We start from the raw sequence: 21523 nt of genomic DNA, 5'->3' as shown, positions 1-21523 counted from the left end.
AAAAACTGCCCGGATGATCTCCAGGACAGGTAGGCAGGGATTCTCGGGAGTTCAACTGGAAAACACTGGAAGCCTTTTTGACTATGAGTGTAGGAAATTATTTCTCCAAGCTCTCTACATACATATTTAACCATCATTCCTGTTAATTCAATAAATATATAGTAAATACTTTTCCCCTCTGCTCTTTTTTGTTTCCTAGGGAAGCCAGACAGTAGAAAGGAAAATGGATTTAAGATCCAGCCCTACCTCCCAGGACACATCCAACAATTGCCCACGTAAAAGAAATGCTATAAGAAGGAGAGATCAAGGTTAAGGGTATATTATGTGAGGCTCAGAAAGATTGTTCTGGCACCTATAGAGTTAATGGCTTAAGAAATTATGGTCCCTCCCATTCACCCTAGACTTGACAGATGAGAACAGTGGAATCTGGATGTAGAGAGCTTTTTGTACATTTTGAAAGGCCTTAATTAGATACTGGGAGCTAAAGACAAATTGAGATTCCCTAGTTCTTAGCTCACATTTTTAGACATTTCCAGTTTTAGCAGACAGACTTTGAACAAATCATGACAAATTAAAGATATAAAAGCGATGCTAGAAGAATCCCTTCAAGCTAGGTCATTAAGTGGAAGGGGTTTCTGAGAAGTGGGATGTCCGCACCCCCCCCCCCCAGCCCCGGGAATAATCATGCTAAAAGAAATAATAATAATCATGGTTATGATAATGGTCCATATTTCCTGGGCATTGCTAAGGAATTACAGAAGAAGTACAATATACCCTTCACGCCAGGAATTTGAAATTCCTGCCTTTGCAGACCCTTAAAGAAATGTCTCATACCACGAACACAGTCAGAACTTCTAATAAAGTGATTCAAAGTAGCACAGTAAAAAATTATATAAGTATATTACCCAAATGATCAATTTATTACAAATATCTAATAGATTTTGATCAACTTTAGAGGATTCTTTAGAAAAAAAATTTTTTTTAAGTTTATTTTTGAGACAGAGAGAGACAGTGTGTGAGCAGGTGAGGGACAGAGAGAGGGACAAAGAATCCGAAGTAGGATCCAGGCTCCGAGCTGTCAGCACAGAGCCTGACCCAGGGCTTGAACTCATGAGCTGTGAGATCATGACCTGAGCTGAAGTCAGTTGCCCAACCGACTGAGCCACCCAGGAGCCCCCAACTTCAGAGGATTCTTAATGGCGTGGACCCACGAAATTCTTACTTTTTAAACTAAGAGAAAAACATGATCAAGGTTCCTAACAAACTCTTTTGCTGACACTGTCAGTGTTAAATGGTAGCTTGGTAGGTAACTGGGTGCAAGCACCCGGCTGTGCTCCGGGCAGCTGCTGGCAGGGGAGACCGCTCTTGCCATGAAGGAAGCCAGGAATGGGCAGATGCAGAAAAGCCCGTCAGACTTCCCCATCAGATCTGTGGAGCAAGACTTTCATTCTGTATTTTCAACTGTGGTTTGGTTTTATATATTTACTTAAAGGTTTTAAAAATGCTGAACGGCCATTCATTTTTCAACACAGATAACTGTACTGAAACTCAAAATGAGAAAATTAGAAATCCAAATAACTTTTTTTTTTTGGACATGCGCTAGATTATGGGAAGACAAAAAAATTCCTTTACTGTGATTGCCAGGAAAAAGTCTTTTCTATTTGGAAACTCAAGAACCTCAAATATAATAGTTTACTTATACAAGTTGAAAAAGAAGATTCAGCTTTAAAATGTTAACAGTATTAGGAATATCTTGGTATAAAATGTGCACAGTTCATAGCACTAGGTATCACTTCTGCAAAAGAAGATCCACATTTATATCTTGCTTAGGAAAAAAATGAAAAGATGGGGGAATAATGTATCTTTCATAATAAAAATGTTCATTATGCAAAACAACTTGCAGGCTACTGAAATAATATTTTTCTGCAAAATTTTATAATATCTCTTTCTCGTACGTGCCATGCCCTGTACTAATCATGGCAGTCCTGTGCCAACGGTAACATTATCCTTGCTTTGCAGGCAGCAAAATTGGCTCAGAGCAGTTACCTAATTTCAATTTGCCCAGGGTCCCACATTCAGAATAGGGCAGAACTGTAACATTTAATAGAATAATTTAAGTGCGTTCGTTAAAATTGCCACTTGATGAAACATATACCCACAATCTATTTACTGTTGTATTATTTCCTGAGACATTACGTTCCTACTAAGTTTACTGCTTAAATGTTAATTATTTGTTTGTGCTGATGGAATGGGAATCCCATAGTGTATCCTCATCAGTACAATGTGAACACACAGGATGCTTTTCTTTTCTGTGACAATGGAAAATAAATAATGATTTCTCTGCAGGTGTTCTAGCACATCTCATGATTTCCTTGAAATCTCAGCTGTGGATTTTATGACACAAGACCTGAAGGAGCTATGCAAAGTGATGTGTCCTTTCCTGCTGAGAAGCAAATGAGTGCACCAGAGAGGGTCTGACCCCAACGGCCAGATTTGTAAAGTCACCACTTAACTCTCTGGGAGAACAGCCTGCCCCTGCCAGCAGGGAGAGAATGCATGGCGGTCCAGAGCTGGATAAGTGAGTGCTAATCCGTCAGCCAGGGTTTGCCTATGATCTTCCACACCACACTGTCACCTGAATTGCTAAGAACCTTTCTAACTACTTTACTTTAAAAATACCAGGTAAGATCGATTACTGCCAAATTTAAAACTGATATACAATATATATTTTTTAAAGGGAAACCCTTAATTGAAAATTACTCTGTGACTTAATTCTCAAGTGTTTATGGAGCACTTATGGGGTAGGCAGTCTGCTGGGCATTGAGAGAGGCTGGCAAACCAAAATACATAGACACGGACCTGCTTTCCTGAAATTGAGAATTCCCTTGAGAGTCCTAGCTATGTTTGGTCCAGTAGAAATAGGGAGTGCAGGTACCCCTTGAGGCAGTTATGTCTTAGGGTTGCCACTCTGAAAACTCCAAAATGCAAGTAAATGCCATTGGCTTAACAATACATGATGCAGCACGCTGACTATCTTCGGTATTTCCCTTTACTTTTTTATTCTTGAGATTACTAGTTCTATCACTCGATACCCGCAACACAAAAAGAACGTGCTCATCCCAGTTGGAGAAAAATTATGAAAGAGATGAAAACAAGAAGCGTTGCTGTCGTAAGCTACGTAAGATGAAAGCTTACATCCAGACAAAAAGGATCATGTGACAGGTCAAGCATGGCTTGACATGCTTTTGCTTTGACGTCAGAGGTCTCACCTCTGACTTCTTTCAAGTGTCAGAAAAACCATCTACTACCTGTAACCCATGTTGCTGACAAAGGCCTACACGTCTACAGGGACTAGGAAAATGCTTCCATGGAGGCTCTTGTAATGTTGTGAACAACCATGGCCCAGTTCTGGAGCCACTCTTGATGGCTTCCTCTTTCTCCAGGGACCACATGGGAGAAGTCTCCCTGAATTTCTCTCCCATAACATGGATGGCAATGGCATCCCCATCGTCTCTTACCTAACTCTTATCCTGGCCTGCTGCCTGCACCCCATGACTCTCCAGCCTTCCACACTTGTCTATGGTCGGTTGCTTTGACACATCATACCTCTCTTTTTTTTTTTTTTTTTTTTTAAATTTTTTTTTAACATTTAGTTATTTTTGAGACAGAGAGAGAGAGAGCATGAACAGGGGAGGGTCAGAGAAAGAGGGAGACACAGAATCTGAAACAGGCTCCAGGCTCCGAGCTGTCAGCACAGAGCCCGATGCGGGGCTCGAACCCACAGATGGCGAGATCATGACCCGAGCCGAAGTCGGCCGCTTAACCGACTGAGCCACCCAGGCGCCCCCATCATACCTCTCTTAAAGGGCTGATGAAGTTGCTTCCCTTGCCTGTGGAGGCAAATTCTCAAACCTGGCCCAGCTTTCCACAGTTGACCTGAGACTATCTTTCCAGTTTTAATGACAGTCACCCCCCACTGTCATTTCTTTGCCGTTTCCTTATGAATACTGTGTCACCATTTAAAAAGAATTAGGTAGCTTCACACACATTATTGGAGAACAACTGCTAAGATAATATTAAGTGACAAAAGCAAAGAGTAGCATGGATAGTGTGCTGTAATTTGTGTTCAATAACAAAGCACGTGCACATAGATATACACAAATATCCCTCAGACATGGCAGAATATCTTGGGATGAACACTTGGAAACTGGAACAGCGGTTGTTCTTAGGGAGATAAACTGGGTAGCGTGGGTGTAAGGATGGGAGACTCAGTTTTTCACGCTTGTACCTGTCCCTTTCTGTAACCTGGATTTTACCCTATGTATCTGCATTTATTCAAACAAAATACTTTAGACAATTACAGCCTTTTAAGTTCAGTGTTCCTCTTTTATGCCCCCAAATATACCTTGAACTTACATGTATTAACTTTCTGCTTCAAGGATTCCTCCATTACTCAACCACTCATCTCCATCTAACTCATGGTCGCTTACTTTATAAACACTTCCAAGCCTCACAATTGTGTCATAGCAATATATCCACCTTATCTATGCATCTGTTTGGTACTGTTACTTATATGCATTTTACTTCCCTTATTATCTGTAAGCTTTTGAAGGGTATGGCTATCTTAGTTCTGGTTTTTCATAACACTGTAACTTGAATAAACCCAAAATTAATAATATGACGGGTGGGGAACAGAGACAACTGTGAGCCCTAAGTGGCAGAGTCTGCTGAGTGCTTACCCAGCGGTGTGTCCTCGGAGTCTAGCAGAGGCCTGCTGAATGAATAAATAAAAAGGACATTCTTCCAACCACAGGCTAGGTGTTTTTTCTTTTTTTTTGGTTGTGTTTTTAGGATTAAAGCGTGGTTCACACAATATGCTTATTAATAAAGATGTGACCAACTTTCATGGTTTCGAAATCAAGTATTATTCTTTAGGCTACAAGTTTCTCAAAGGTTTCACAAGAAAGGGAAAAGGATCCCAAGGATTGTCTTGAGGACAAATAATGAAGAGATCGTCATTCCAATTTAAAAATCGGAAGTCAAATACTTCTGACCTGTAATTTCTGTTTGCCACCTGACTTCTACTAAATGTCTGCCTCTTCACCATCCTTTCTACATACCTGGCCTCTCGGCTTCACCCACGTCCTTAATTATCAGGTTTTCTCTGCCCTTTGCGTCACAATGTCTATTTCAAGCAGTTGTATAGTCACCTCCCCTGTTCTGTCTTCCACCTTAAGTTACAAACAGTCACCTTTTTACTTTAAAATTCTTAACAGGTCATTTGACCTGCATATTTAAAAAAATTTTTTTTGGGTTAACTTCTATTTTACACGGTACACCTCACAAATCTTTCCCTCTTTCCCAAATATAACTTTGTGTGATCACAGCCATGAAAAAAGGAATTTATATTTCAGCCCAGAAGTTAGGACATTAAAAAAAACAACGTGGCTTTCCTTTTAGGAATGCTGATTTCATGCTGTCCAATAGGTTTCACAGATAATTTTTTTTAAGAGAAGCAAAATACACATTAACACTGGAAGCTAAAGAAGATATTAAATGTTTAACATACAAAATTCCCAGGTAGACATGAACAAATTGCAGTCACTCAGTAACCTCCTGACATAATGCTTCTGCAAAGCAGAAAAAGTTTTGTCTCACACCATCAAGCAAATCATTTAGCAACTTCTTTTAGCTGTCACGGACATAAAGCTGGGATCTATTTACAACAATGTGGTTCAAAACAATATGCATTATGTTACAGCACAGCAAGAGTAATAAATCTCTTTTAACCTAAGGAAGATCAAATATTTTTATAGCTATTTGAATATAAAATAAAACAAGATGGTTAAGTTATTAAAGGAATTTTTTTTAAAAGATAATTTTACTTACATCAAGAGAGCCTTCATTTATAACAATCATTCCCATGTTCTTCCTCAAAAGTTTGCAGGAGTGTCCTATGTCCAAACATAGAGTAGATTAATTGATATAATTCATTTCTCTACAGAGCAGTGGCGAAGATGTTAAAGTGATAATACTGTAAAAATATCAAATTTTATTTACTTTTAATCTATTTTATTAGATAAAACTAAAGCTTTATCTATTTTATTAGGACCAGTGATAGTTGTTTTCCAGGTTTGCAGAAGTTAAAAAAGAAATGCTCTTGCTTGTTATAGGAGGGCTACAAGGATAATATTTGGTAAGTTAAAGCTGTCTTGAGAAACAAGTATGGAAAGAGAACGTGGTAATGACTTTCAATGTCCTGAAAAGCACCACACTTATATGGAACATCCTTCATGATGACCAACATGAGGAGATGGCTGTTTTTGGAGAAGGGTGCTAAAGGTTGTCTGGCTATCTTGTGGACCGTGGATCCCACCACTGTCCCCCTGCCCTTGGACTACCGTCATATCCTCTACCGTCCTGCCTTTCCTCGCTTTGCTGTACTTGCAGCAGGGCAAAATCACCTGCTGGTTAAACTGACACTGCCTACTCAGAACCCACTTGTGTACAGCTGAACTTGGCTGGAGAAAAACAAGCAACTCGGCTGGCTGGTGTTTAAAATATTACCATCACATTTAAAATAGTATCATCTACCTTACTCCTTTTGTGATCTCTTTCGATATATATATATTTTTAAATGTTTATTTTTTATTTTGACAGAGAGAGAGAGAGAGAGACAGAGAGAGAGAGAGTGTGCAGGCAGAGGAGAGAGAGAGAGAGAGAGAGAGAGAGAGAGAGAGAGAGAGAATGAATTCCAAGTAGGCTCCACACTGCACTGTCCGTGCAGAGCCTGATGTGGGGCTTGAACTCACGAACCGTGAGATCATGACCTGAGCAGAAATTAAGAGTCAGGCACTCAACTGACTGAGCCACCCAGGTGCCCAGATACAATGGTTTTAATTACCATCAGAACAGTGACCATTCTGGAACTCATATCTCCTACTTAGAGCTCTTTCCTGAACTCCAGACTCTCATATCCCAGTGCCTATGTAAGAGCAGACACTTAGGTGTAAAACAGGCATCTCAAACTTAACATATCTCAAAACTGGATTCTTGATCTCCTCCCAGAAAATCTGCTTCCCCTCGGTCTTCCTTATTTTGGTTAATGGCAATTCAATCCTTCAATCACAACAGCTACGATGCCTTGGAATTATGCTCCAGTCCGTTCTTTCTCTCATACCTCACATCTAATCAATTAGTCAATCCTGTGGGCTCTACCTTTAAAATATATACATATTCCAGCCATTACTCACCACTTTCACTTTACCATCCAGGTCCAAGTAACCAACATGCCTCACCTGGATTGATATAACAGCCTCTTTACTGGTCTCCCTGCTTCCACACCTGCTTCCCTCTCAGCTCTTTCTCAGCCAGCCTAGCGGCCAGACTGACTGTTCTTGCAGGAAAGTCGGTCCACATCTTTCCTCTGCTCAGAACCATCCAGTGGCTTCCCATCTCACTCGGAGTAAATGCAAGGCCTTTACAGCAATCTGGGAGGCCCTGTCATGCGGCTGACCTGCTCTCCTGCTCCCTGCTTTGCATTTCTGCTCTTTTTAGAACAGAAGATAGCTTTCCCTAATCATCCAACGACAAGCTCCCTTTCCTCTCTTAGGTCATTTCTCAAAGGTCATCCTCTCAATGAGTTCTTCCTGACCTCCTGATTTAAAACTGAATCCTCCTGTGTAATGCCCATTTGCTGTATGAATGAAATGAATGGATCTCACCTACTTTATCCTAGGAAAAAGACCCCAAAGATTATGGCCCAAGACTCTAGAAGTTAAATGTTACCAAACGCCACCTCCATACTCTTCATAGGAACTGTCGTAATGGCTCCGTCCCTCAATTGTCCTCAGCAGCACTTATTTTACTCACATATCACTCTTTGCCACCCTACGGTCTTCCTCTAGCTGTCATCATGCTTTTTGTTCAGCCTATTTCTGTTTTTCAGGTGTCCCAACTCTAAAGTATTCTTGTACATCATCTTTCCACTTGTGTCTAACACCAGTGATACTTTTTGTAATCAAAATTAACCATTTGTTTGGCTTATAGATTTACACTGATACTAGCATCTTTTAAAAATTAATTGTCCTCTACCTCCAGCAATTTGCTATAAATCTGTTGTAGTTTTTTGTTTTTTTTTTTTTACATTTTCTTTTTTATTTTTGATAGACAGAGAGAGACAGAGCACGAGTGGGGGAGGGGCAGAGAGACACAGAGACACAGGATCCGAAGCAGACTCCAGGCTCCGAGCTGTCAGCATAGAGCCTGACACAGGGCTCGAACCCACAAACCGCGAGATCGTGACCAGAGCCGAAGTCAGATACTCAACCGAGTGAGCCACCCAGGCGCCCCTCTGTTGTAGTTTTATATTTACAGAATGCTGCAATTACTAAAATTTCTAAAAGGAGTACTAGCGAAATGTTTCTTAAATAATGATACTTGATACAGACTTTCTAAAAATGTGATTTCATGCTGTCAATACCTTTGAATGGTTTCTTCCACTTTGGTAGAGTTTTGGATGTAATTCATAGGATTTATATCCAGAGGTTGAATCTATGTCAGGGATTACAGTGCTCAGGCAAACTATTATTACCGAATTTGGAAGAAAAAAAAAAAAAGAGTGACATTTCCTTGCATATTACTGGTATACGGGCCTTAAACCAAATACCAACTTTCTTCTCAGTAAGACCTCTGTTATGCAAAGGGTTGTGTCTCCTTAGTTTTACATGTTGGAACCTGAACCCATAATGTTTGGAGATTGGGTCTTCCAGAAGATTGAGTTAAACGAGGTCAGAAGGGCAGGTTCATGATCCAATAGGACTTGTGTGCTTATAAGACAAGAAAGAGACACCAGGAGTGTGTACCCGCAGAAGAGAGCCAGCTGAGGACACAGTAGGGAGGCGGCCATCTGCAAGCCAGGAAGAGATGCTTCGGGAGAAACCAAACCTGCAGACAATCTTGGACTTTCCAGCTTCCAGAACGGTGAGGAAATAAATTCCTGTTGTTTAACCCACCCAATCTGTGGTATTTTGTTATGGTGACATGAGCTAATAAAATCTCTTTGTGAAAAATGACACGATTGCAGGATAAATGAAAGCTGGCAACATTACCTCCCATCTCAGAAATAACCTTTGGTCACATAAACAAGTGCCGATACACGAGTCTGCCACAGTCCCTATCTCCAGACTTTGACAGACAACTGCAGACATGTTATCTACATGTGTCAATTATGGATGGAAGGTGGGGGGAGGCAGAGATAGAAAGGTGAGAGAGGGTTACTTTGTGATTGCAAGAGCTGAGGTTTGCAGGTATATACAACCACTGCAAATTTAAAGGGTCATTGGGACCATAAATGAACTGATAAGCCCAACAATATAATAAATATGGAAATCTTACAAAACCAAATCTTTCAAATCTTGAAATATCTCAAATTTATCTTCTAAAATACGTCAAACTGTTAAAAAGCATTACGATTTAAAGGTTGAATTAGGTTAATTACCAATGTTAATGGCAGTTTCTTGTTTGTCCCCTGTAAGGATCCAGATCTTGATGTCTGCTTTCATGAGAGTTTCTATGGTTTCAGGCACTTGATCTTGTAATTTATCCTCAATGGCTGTAGCTCCAAGTAGCTGAAGATTCTAGAGAAAATGAGTGGCAAAAATTTTAAGAAGAAAACCCATTTAGATTCTTTAAGAACTAAAGTATGTATATGTTTTCAGAGAATAATGGTAATATGTAGACTTTGATGTAAATTGCAAGTATCCCACTGAGTTTTCTCTTAAGGATCCCTGACTTTAATCCAGTACTTTGACATGAAACTGAAGATACCTATATTACCTTACTCCTAAGGTAGGCAGCTGATTCTTACAAAAACAAAAAATGAAACAAAAAGCCACACACAAGGGAGATATCAAAAGGGAGTTAAAGACGAGCAGGCAGCTACAAAAAAACAACAACAAAAACTATGGAAGATCAACACAGCAAAGAAGCAATGTTCACGACCTGTTTGAAAAAGAGTAGGAATAAATGCTTATGAAAAAATAAATGCTTATGCAATTAAATTATAATTTGATGCAGTGTCAGAAAACGTACACATAGCAGACAATTAGAAATGCTGAGGAAGACAGAAATAAACCAAGTGGCAGCATCAGTCTCTGTAAGAAAGAATAGGTTGGTAATTATCACATTACTCCGTATTTGTGCTGTGGAAGGCCAGAGTCTGTTAAAGATTGCTTGCTCACTAGTTGGTATGTTTCATACAAGACTGAACATAGTATGTTCTGCAGAAAGCTCTTCTAATCACTCAGAAAGAAGAATGGTTTCTACTCTCATCTTCCTAAATAGAGGAAAAATGAGAACAACTCTTTGGTTGTTAGGGAAACCTGGCTCACTACAGAGGTACAGGGGATGGTTCTTGGTCCTAAATACATAGGAATGCAAACTGACAAACTAAGCCACAATCAACTGATTCTTGGATTTTCCCTGTAACCTAACCACCAGGATGATCCTCTACGTCAACATTTATCTTTCTTTTCAAGCTGTTTCTCCCTTCTTGCCTTCATTTTTATTTTAAAACACCAGACAAGGACAGTATAGATATAAGGGAAATCAAGTGCTAAGGATAGTGTCTAAATTGGTAATAACAAAGAAAGCATTCCATCTTCTTTCTTCTAACATTAAGTTCTGCTTACTATTTACCAAAGTGTAAGTTTAAAATTAGTCCTAAGTCTTGGTAGGCATGGGAAATAAGGTTAAAATATATGTAAGCAAACATGAGTGAGTGAGAGAGGGCTTATGGGTATATTACTTAGGAATGCTTCTGGCTATAATAGAAAAAGTCTAACAATGGCTTAAATGAAGATTTGGTTTTCCTTCCCTAAGTAGTATTGGGATAGGCAGTTACAGGCATTAGACTGATAGTTCAAGTCACTTTCCAAGACTTTCTCAATGTCTCAAGGTGGCTGCCACAGCTATAATTATCACTGCCACAACTGAAGACAAGAATAAGGGGGCAATGGCAACTGTATCCATCTCTTACTTGAAAGCAAAAGTGTTTCTAAAAGTCCCTAGCAGATTTCCAAACACGGCCATTTTTGTTTATTTATATTTCCATGGCCATGCTTCACTATCAGTACTGAGCTTTTCCAGCCTCGATAGCGGGATGACAAGACAGAGGAGGATGGGAACGGGTGTTAAATTAGCCAGCCAACAGTCTTTGCCACAATGCTTAAATATAGCTGGGCGTGCATGTGCACGGGTGTGTATGTATACGTGCATGTGTTTTTGTGTGCATGTACGTATACAGAGGCACACACATCCTCCACTGCTTTGCCTGGGGAAACCCAGCTCATCCTGCAAGGCCAGTCTCAAAAGTTAACTGCTTCCTTGAAGCCGTACTTCTAACACAAGTCTTCTCCTCTACGGTGCTCTGACAGAACTTTGCTCGTCTTTACTCATTTCAATGTACCATATTCGGATTAACTGTTTCAATGTACGACCCATAGTTTTGTTTGAGAGGAGGCACCACATCTTGTTCACCTTTACACTGTATCTCTGGAACACTGGCAGTCAGCATTCAGTGTTTTCTGAGTGAATGACAAAAAAAAGTTAAGAAAGATTCCGAAATCTAGATATATCCAGTACTCTTGCAGTCTAGACTACATTCTTTTTAATATATTCCAAATACATTATACAGCTATTAGATACTCTTGGCGCATGACTTCTTAGTTTATAATATGTAAGACAGGAAGGCAAATTCCCTTCTTTAAGGAGATAGTATTATTTTATTATCTTTAATGGGAAGCAGATTTGAAATCTATCATAACCTGATGAATAATTATCATCAAGAAGTTCAAGAACACAAAGGAAGTACAGTTCAGCATCAACTATGCCAACATCACAATGGCTATATTTCAACGTTTAGACAATGACTCTATCCATTCTTTCAGCTACTTTCAGGGCATCTGCAGCTAAATCATCCTGGCCCACATCCCAGGGAAGATCAGAATATACCTGTGTTCAAATGTCAAATAATCCAAAGAAAGCATAAGATTTTTTTTAACGATCGTGGGGGACAGTTCAGTAATACAAGCTCTTAAAATTTTCTAAACTAAAAAATTATTTTCTGGTAATGTCTCACAAAACCCTGAGGTAACTAGATAATGGGAGAGTCAAGATGTGAACGCATTCATTAGAAATACATAAACAAGTGTATTTGTGTATCTTGTAGCTCCAAGGGGAGAAACGAGCTCAAGAAGTCTACAGGCATACATTACCATGCACGAATCTAATAAAAACAAAATAACTGCATGGGTGAGATCACATTGAAGCCATAGTTGAAGGAAGGAAAGCATCTGATTTTACACAGATGAAAAGGAGACACTCTTTAAACCAGGCAAAAATAACATAAAGGACTAAAGAGGCAGGGCCAGCAATGAGCATGCAGAGAAAAATTACAAGCAGGCTAACCTGGGGTGTGTTGGTGGCTCTAATAACAGGATTTTCTCAAAAGGGTAATGAAACAGTTCTGAATATGCAGCAAAATTGCAGTGGGTCTACCCTGAAGCCTACAAAAGAAAAACTGTGTCCCCAAGCCTGTTACTTTTTCTTTTATCCTGAGAGCTCCTGGAGCACAGCGTTTACTAATTTTAGTGGGAGGCCCCACAGCCTCCTTTCCTTTGGCCCTGGTGTCATTTATTGTGAGATTAAGATCTTGAGTGATAGGCTGTTTGCCCCTGGAAATTAATATCTTTAGCTACATAATGACCACTAGAAAAAAAGATGTGAACTTTGCGTGCTTTTCCTGATCATAACACAGGAGTGTTTAAGCCGTAATCAATTTCATCCCAAACATGTATTACCTTACACAGATGGCCACTAATGTGCACTATGGGAATTACATATTCAGCAAGTGTTGAAACATGATAAAATTCCCCTGGCATTTATGGAATTAAAAAAAAAAGTCCAACACTAATTTTACTTTCAAAATGTCACTATGCCAAAAGTTATAAAGGTTTCAGGTTGAGGACTCTTTGACATAATGGAGATTTAATTATCACTGAAAAATCATGAAATAATATTTATTCACCCAGTAAAGCCCTCCACAATCTTATTTTCTCTTTCAGATGTTCATAAAGTAGGCGGAATTTTAAAAAGGCACATAATTGTAAAATTTCAACCCTAGTCAAGATAAAAGCCTTCATGCAGAGTACTTAAAACCTGTATGGTAAAATGTATCATGATAGATTTAGAAATTATGTTTTTCCCATTCATTGTATATTTTGCCAAATAACAGAACCTCAGAATGACTTATTACCATGTTAGCAAATGTTTGGTTAGTACTTAGATTTCTTTGTATTTTTAAAAAGTTTGTGATAATGTTCCTAAATGATAAAAAATTTAATAATCAAACTCAAAAAACAATTTAGGCTTCAGATTACAACATGGACTATCTGGCGGAAGCTTCTTTAAAGACAAAGACAGAATGCTGGTAAGCAAAGTTTTCCTCCTAGAGTAAATATAGATAAATACTAGAATAACCTATATTTCAGTATGAAATAAGATTGTGACCAGGAAGATGAAATATTTCCTTACTAGAAAGAATGTACCAGACACTGCTAAGTGCTTTACATTTATTAATTCAGTTAATAGCTTTGGGGAGGTTGAGCAAATTAGGGTCAAATAGAGGTACAGTTGAGCTACGTCGGTACGAACAAAGTCCCAGGAATCAATAAATACCCAAAGGCAGCGAACGAGAAGTAAAACTGAGATTAAAGGAGTTAGGGTTTTATTCAAATCATTAGGTTTTTAAACATTTGTATCTGTTCTTCAGTCTTTGGTAATAACTTTGTTTCTCTGAATGGGTTTCAGACTAGGTCCAGAGCCACGCCTGCTAAGGGTACCTATTTGTTTCCACTGGAAGGCTCCGGAATCCCACTTTGGGACTGGCTCCTCTCCAAGCACACCCACACACCTGCCCTCATTCTTTCGTAGACATACTCTGGGCAGGTACTTCTGGGCAAGAGGGTGGGATAAAACAGTGGGTTCCTTCCTCTGCAGGGAATTTTTATTTTAGAATGTACCCTTAGAGATTCTTCTTTGGATTCCCTCTCATCTTGTTTTCTCATTGTACCTCCTTTCCTTTTACTGGTATCTGTTTCTCCTAGACCCCGGCTGCCTGGCTATCATCAAGCCCCGAGTAATTAGCCATGGGGCCAGGAATCTAGAGTGGTGGTTTTCAGAGTCACCTGAGGGGCTTATTACACACAGATTTCTCATCGAGTAGGTCTGAGGTGAAGCCTGGGAATGTGCAATGGTAACATGCTCTGGGTTTGAGGACCTCACTACAACAACTGCTTTTTTAGAGCAAGCTTGACAACATTTTTCTGTGAAGGGACAGACGGTAAATACTGTAGGGTTTGGGGCTTGCTGCAACTGCTCAATTCTGTCATGGCATGAAAACAGCCAAAGACCATGTGTAACCAAGTGGGTGTAGCTGGGTTCCAATAAAACCTGATTTACAGAGCTAGGCAGTGGGTGCATTTGGCCCTTGTGCTGGAGTTTGCAGACCCCTGGTGCAGAATGCTGTGAGCAGCCCATTTCTGCACTGGGTTCCACCCTGACTGACTGCTCTGGATATTTCCTTGTCCAAATCCGACCATTCTTTCTTAGCCTGACCTCAGATCCTCTGGTCCCAATTCTCTCTTCTTGCAATCCCAAACTGCAGACAAAAATCTCTTAACTATAATACAGGGCTACCGTCAGAGAAAAAGTGTTCTCCCCAAATGATCATATTACATATGCTATATGCTACCTTAAAAGTAAACAAAACATTTTCTGCAGGTACAAAAGAGACACATGGGGAAGAGATACCTTCTTTAGTCTGGGTGGCTCAAAAACTCAATCCCACATGAGTTAACACTTGACCTTAAATGAGGAATTAAGGCTGAGCCAGGGTGGGGGAAGGATGGGCAAAGGAATTCTAAACAGAAGAAATCACATGTGTAAAGGCAGAAAGTATGCAAAAGCATATTGTACTTGAGACGTTGCCATTCAGACAATATGGAAATAATACATGAAGCGAGGTGTGGTAGTGATTTACAGACTACTAATTTAGTAGGATTGTTTTAAGGATGAAATTGGATCAGTAGTCTCAAACTGAGTAGTAAGTTAGGAAAAAGATGGGGCTGGAAAAGCTGGTAGGGAATGGAAATGGAAGGGTCTGGGTGTTATGTGCAGGGTTCCAAAGGCAAAGGTTATTTGGAGAAGAGTTTTAGAAGAGGAACAGGATCAGATTTACATTCCAGAAAGTGTACTGGTGGCCAACTATGGATGGATTAGGAAAAATAGAGGCCTTAAGACCAATTAAGAGGCTATGGCAGTCCTCATTCTTTTCAGCTTGAAAATGTGGCAATCCTGGAATACGGATGTGCTGGTGGGTATGTGATTCTTAGTCATGTTATAATGCTGGCTCACAAAGGTTGCCAGCGTCCTCTCTGTTCTGCATTCCACTGGTCAACATTCACTCTTGTAGTTTTTCTTCTCAACCTCGTTTAGCATACAACAATGGGGTTTTATTTTAAAAAGGAGAATCTCATACTTCTTTCCTTCCAGTGTAAGTGGGGCTACAGAACGCTAGGACAAAGAGCATTAAATCACTGGAATGGCTCACTTGCCTGCTTCTGGAGAAATCGTGCAACCGGTTAATTTTTCCAAGGCCAAGAAGTAGATTTTAACTTAGTGCTTTGTGAACCACGGAAATCATATTTGAGCTCTCATGCGGCCAAGGGCTTGCCAAATAAGGTCAGAATTCACACACCCAGCTGAAAGGAATCAGGATTTGAATGGCGATTGGGTGTAGCCTGCAAAAACAACAGCCATCTTCTCTGGGCGAGAAGGCAGCAATACGCAGTGTGGAAAGCCTACCGCAAAAGGCTCGTCGTAAGAGATCTATCAGGCCAAAAAGGAGAAGCATGTAAACAGAGAAAGAGAACTAAGAAAACCTTAAGTACTTTAAATACGATTCCCAAGATGAGTTGAGGGAAAATCATGAAACACAAATTTCTACCTTCATTTTTAAGGAAAATGATGCACAGAGGTTATCTTGTTTACTACGGGGACATGTCCTAACAATGCCATGCCTCTCAAGTGCTGATCTGGTGATTAGGCAGCTACACGCTTGGTTACGTTTTATTTTTCAAGTTTACCATATTTTACATACATTCTTGCTTTCTTCTAAACCACACCCACAGAATAACATATGGTTTATTAACATGGGATTTGGAATTAAGACCGAACTGGGATTTGAATCCCTGCTCTGCCAACCACTGGATATGTATCCCTCAGCAAGTAACTTTCCTACGAATTTCTAAATCAGCAAGGTAAGGCCAATTAATACAGACTGAATAGGATCTTTCTGAGAAATGATCTCAAAACTTTTTTTTTTTTTTTGAGTAGTATGTTAGGAAAAAATGTTGAGTGCTTACCTAGGACATTGTTCTATTTTTGTATAACAAACTCTGTTAATATCAATAAATTCTGTACTTTGCAGAGGAAAGAGAAATTATAAAAAAGTTGAGATCAAATATAACTAGTAACAGAAGCTGTAACATTCTCTCACCCCAATGGATCATTTCGTGTACTCCACTTTATAGGCCCTTTAACTAAGCAATTAGGGTAAAGAGCAGAGGACCTGGAACTTAGTAAATGCTCAAAAAGTGTCAGGTCTTAGTGGATGAGCTGACAGGCTGCAAATATTCTTAAGCAAACAGTAAAACAGGAAACTACTGGAATTTTAAACCATGAAATCACCAGTACATCATGTAAATTTTCATCTAGTACATTTCATTTTTTAGTACAAATGAAAGGGATATTTGCAGCCTCTAAGAATAGAAGCGGTAGTTTTATCTGAAAAAGCATTACATTCTAATACAGAAGTTGCTGTGAACTTGGCAGTCATAAATGCTCAAGAAAAGTCCTGTTTTCCATTAAGTTTTATATTTTTCTAGGAATCCTCTAAACCACTCGTTGCCACGTGTTGCGAAGGGTGCTAGACTGTTGTGTTTAGTCACACTGTGTATCATGGTTGATCTATTTATCACACCACATCAAAGAAGTCTTCATGAAGTCCCAAAAATGTCAGCCACGTTCGAGGGGGAAGTTAAGGAGATAATGTAAAAAAGGTCACTCCACCTCACGGTCTGACCTTGGGGACTCATCTCAGTGCTCGGGGCACTAAGCCCTGTCTGGAACTTCATTTTTCAGTTTACAAGTGCACTGCCTGTCTCCGCCCACTGAAACCGAAGAGAGGGATTTTTCTCGGTCCTTTTCCCTTGCTGTGCCCCAGATCCCAGAACTCAGCCCGCCATGTGTCCAGGCGTCTGCTGATGAATATTCTCAAACGTGTGCTTGTCACGTTCATAGGTTAAATAATTTAGGAAGTTTTCAAAATGGCTGTGACCACATTTCTACAGAATGCATTCTTTAGAATTATTAGCTCTTTTTTTCCCCGACATATCCTTAAATTAATCCTTAGTGACAACACATGTGACACGAACATCCTCCATGTGAAGAAAACATGGACTACATACATTAGCAATAGGGGCCAGGCTTTCATTAGGCAAGCACCTACTAAATAAATTTAGCTTCTGAATAAATTATTTAACTGAATCGTTTATTTATTCATCAAATATTTATTCAGTAGTCAACATGGGCCAGACAGGCAGGCACTGGAAACACAGTGACGAATACGAGAAAAACAGTTCTTGCTCTCATGAGGCTTCAATCTAGTGGAGGGTACAGGTAACAGAAATCACAAAATGTGTGTAAAACATTGCTCTCTGATTCAAAGGAGAGCTAGATTGTCAAAGCTGCAGTGTTCTGATTACTCTTTAAAAAAAAATTTTTTTTAGTGTTTATTCAGTTTTGAGAGACAGAGAGAAACACAGCACGAATGGGGGAGGGGCAGAGAGAGAGGGAGACACAGAATCTGAAGCAGGCTCCAGGCTCTGAGTTGTCAGCACAGAGCCCAACGTGGGGCTCAAACCCATGAACCGTGAGATCATGACCTGAGCCGAAGTCGGTCACTTAACCGACTGAGCCACCCAGGCAACCCTACCTTGATTACTCTCAAGCTCAGAAATGATCTTCTCTGAACCATAATCTATTAAACAAAACTGCATCAGCTAAGTTGCTATTTTTTAAAAACATATTTCACAATCTATGCCTCATAACAGGAAGAAGAAAGAAAACACCAATTTGATCACCAGGGAAATACTGCTTCAATCACTGCCCACTATTATATCTCACTCTGTTTTCGGTTACTGCTCAAGATAAATAATTTGCTTTCATAAACACTAGATGCGATCAGTAGGTAATCTGTGCAATGCTAAAGATATAATTGCATTTCTCTATTGAAGCAAATAAATATAAAACGTTTTCAGAAATCTATATTTACCACGAAGGGACACCTTCCTATTTCAGCCAATGGTTTAATTAGAAAATCTTCCCTGATAAGATCAGAGCCCTCTGTACTATAAATTTTCAAGGAAACCCAGCAGCAGAGTATGAAGATGAGGCAAAAAAAAAAAAATTGTTTTAGAAGGACGTTAGAATAAATGTAAAGTGACAGATCAAAGAACAAGGTGAGAAATTTCAGGGAAACCACTGCTAATGAAGCATAAAGCTCCGTAATCATTCTGTTACTTATCTGTAATTTCTCCTGACCAAATACATACAAATGAGTTCTAAATGTTATTCTAAAAATCAGATTTTTAAAAATGCAGACCAGCATAGTATAGGTGGTTTCATAATCTAAAATTACAAGTCCAAATACATGAATTGTTTTTCAAAAGAGCAAGGTTAAAGTACATAAAGCAAGTCAGGTATACTGTCTGAAGAAGGGGGAAACGAGGTTCTCAGAAGTGGTGGTAAAGACATGCAGAGATGTTACCGTCCATAAAATCCAAAGTGGTGCTACAATTCCCCTTCCTAAACCGGGTCAAGACACCTCAAGTATCTAATATGATTCTAATAATCCCTTTTGCATTTTAGCCATGTGACTGACCCTTCTTGTTCCTGTACGATTTTGTCTTCCTAGGAATCAATGCTGCGTCTTGGCCTCCGTTGGTAACAGAAAAAAGATGTTTCAGGAACATCTTGAAACAACCCATAGCATTAGAATTTCTTTTTTTTTTTTTTTAATCCTGAAAAGTTTACCATCTGAATACAAGGGTTGGAGTCCAAAGCACGAGCAGAGACGATGCTGATATTTACAGATGGATGTAAAAGTCCTAAAACTTCTCCTCTAACGACAGTCAGTAGGGATAACGGTATCCAGAGGACTTTTTCAAATCTCTTATACATTCTTCTTTCCTATAGTGCCCTGGAGGATGAAGGGGGTGCTTTCTAGTGCTCAGATTGCTGGGAAAGAAAAGTAACAAAGCACTGTGCCAAGGGACCAAAGTCATTATCTTCTTGGATGTTTTCGGTCTATTTGGATATTTTTTCAGCTTATGCTAGGAGTTACTGCACCCAAAGGAATAAGGTTTTAACTAAATTTCAAAAACTGAGTTACTTCTTTGAACAAACACTGGAGGGATAAGATAGTGAGTAGGGTTTAAAAGTACAATCTTATTTACAAAATTTTCACTTATTTTGTAACATAGTAAAAATATTCTCATTTTCAGGAAAAGCTCTACGAATCTTTCAAATTTTGAATGTCTTTAATGTAATACTACCATTAACATGTCAATGGCATTTTGCATCGTTAATTCAAGTATGTTCAGAAACCTCTTGTGCAGGGACCACAGTGACGATCTGGTTTTTCATTGAAAAGTGAAAAGCATTGAGGGGCACCTGGGTGGCTCAGTTGGTTAAGCATTCGACTCTTGATTTCAGCTCAGTCATGATCCCAGGGTCATGGAATTGAGCCCTGACTCCGGCTCCACACTGGGCATGGAACCCGCTTAAGATTCTCTCTCCTCCCTCTGCCCCTCTCCCCCACTCATGTGCGTGCCCTCTTTCTTCCTAACAAAACTGAAAAGCATTGAACATCTACAGTATTTTGAGAAGCACATTTTCTAAAAATTTCACACACAGATGGAATATTATATGGTTTCAAAAGGTGCTCAGTGAAGCCCAGAATCATGAAAGGCTTCTCACTGACCATGATGAGGGCAAGGTGCTGAGGTTGAGGGGAGAGCCAATTTGGGGTTCCTCTCCACCCCTCCACCCTTAATCAGAGCAACTCTGCTTGTATCTCTTATACATATTATGATTCAGGCAATACTTTGTTTGCTAAATGGGTTTTGCTGTTAGAAGAAAGATTTAAAATTCACTATCTACATGCTAAGTCTAATATTGTGGTCCACCCAAAAAAACAGATTGCAATCACATAAAAAGAGACTACATAATCCACACGTCTCATTTAAAGTAGCCAGAGAACGCTAGGGTGCCTCAGTCGGTTGAGCATCTGACTCTTGATGTGGGCTCAGATCATGATTCTAGGGTCGTGGGATCAAGCCCCTTTGGGCTCTGTGCTGAACATGGAGCCTGCTTAGAATTCTCTGTCTTCATCTATCTCTCTGCCCCTTTCCCCTGTTCATGCAGTCTCTAAAAATAAAAACAGATACAAAAATAAAAATTAAAACAAATAAATAAATAAAGTAGCCAAAGAAGAAGCCAAAAACGGTTGACCCTTAACATTATGACAGCTAAATGTAAAGCCAGGGCAATGCACCCGCAGGACCCGTGCTCTGCCATGTTGAAACCTGCCTCAGTAGGGTGGTTTTAATGACAATCACCCACAATTCCTACTGAACACTCACCCCAGCGATTTTAACCCAGAATGCAAGCTCAGACCAAGGAAGCAGTGATATCACCCTGACTCTAGATACATTAAAAATCCTAGAGTCTTCAAATGATCAGGGATGGGAAAAGTATTTTCAGAAAAATAACTCTTCGTTACAGAGACTCTTCAGTATTATTGTGCCTGTTCTTTTTCCCTAAAAAAATCTCTGACCTCTTTTAACTGGTAAAATAATCTTTTGGGGTTCATTTTATTTTTTATTATTTAAAAAAATTTTAAATGTTTATTTTTGAGAAAGGCAGAGACAGAGCACAAGCAAGGGAGGGGCAGAGAGAGAGAGGGAGACACAGAATCCAAAGCAGTTTCTAGGCTCTGAGCTGCCAGCATACAGCCTGACACGGTGCTCGAACCCACGATCCAGGAGATCATGACCCGAACCTAAATCGGATGCTTAATTGACTGAGCTGCCCAGGAGCCCTGGAGTTCATTTTAAAAGTTATGTCTCTGGAGCTACCGTTGGACCAAGCTTGTGGGTCACCATTTCGGGTTCCTTCCGAATTCCCCACTTAAGGAATTTGTTCAGACCATGATGCTCAGGTCCTCCACTGAGGGAGTGTTCCTTATTTGCCTGTGCTTCCCCAATACCTAACACCTATTAGCAGCCTAATTAAAGTTAATGAAATAAACACCTGAGTGGAATTATGGTTTTAGGGATAG

General features: G+C 39.7%; 1 protein-coding gene across 7 annotated transcripts in view; it reads right to left on the bottom strand.

Moving 5' to 3' along the window:
* Nucleotides 1-21523, bottom strand: part of ATP8A1 (ATPase phospholipid transporting 8A1) — a 232601-nt gene that overhangs the window by 87559 nt on the left and 123519 nt on the right. For all 7 annotated transcript variants that reach the window (XM_043572754.1, XM_043572751.1, XM_043572755.1 and 4 more), the window contains 2 exons: nucleotides 9500-9638; nucleotides 5890-5954 (listed from right to left, as the gene is read on the bottom strand). In XM_043572754.1, coding sequence (XP_043428689.1) covers nucleotides 5890-5954; nucleotides 9500-9638 — 204 coding nt within the window. The remainder of the gene's footprint in view (nucleotides 1-5889; nucleotides 5955-9499; nucleotides 9639-21523) is intronic.

The sequence above is a fragment of the Prionailurus bengalensis genome, chromosome B1 (assembly GCF_016509475.1).
Source record: "Prionailurus bengalensis isolate Pbe53 chromosome B1, Fcat_Pben_1.1_paternal_pri, whole genome shotgun sequence".
NCBI lineage: Eukaryota > Metazoa > Chordata > Mammalia > Carnivora > Felidae > Prionailurus > Prionailurus bengalensis.
This window is presented reverse-complemented; position numbering and strand designations above follow the sequence as displayed.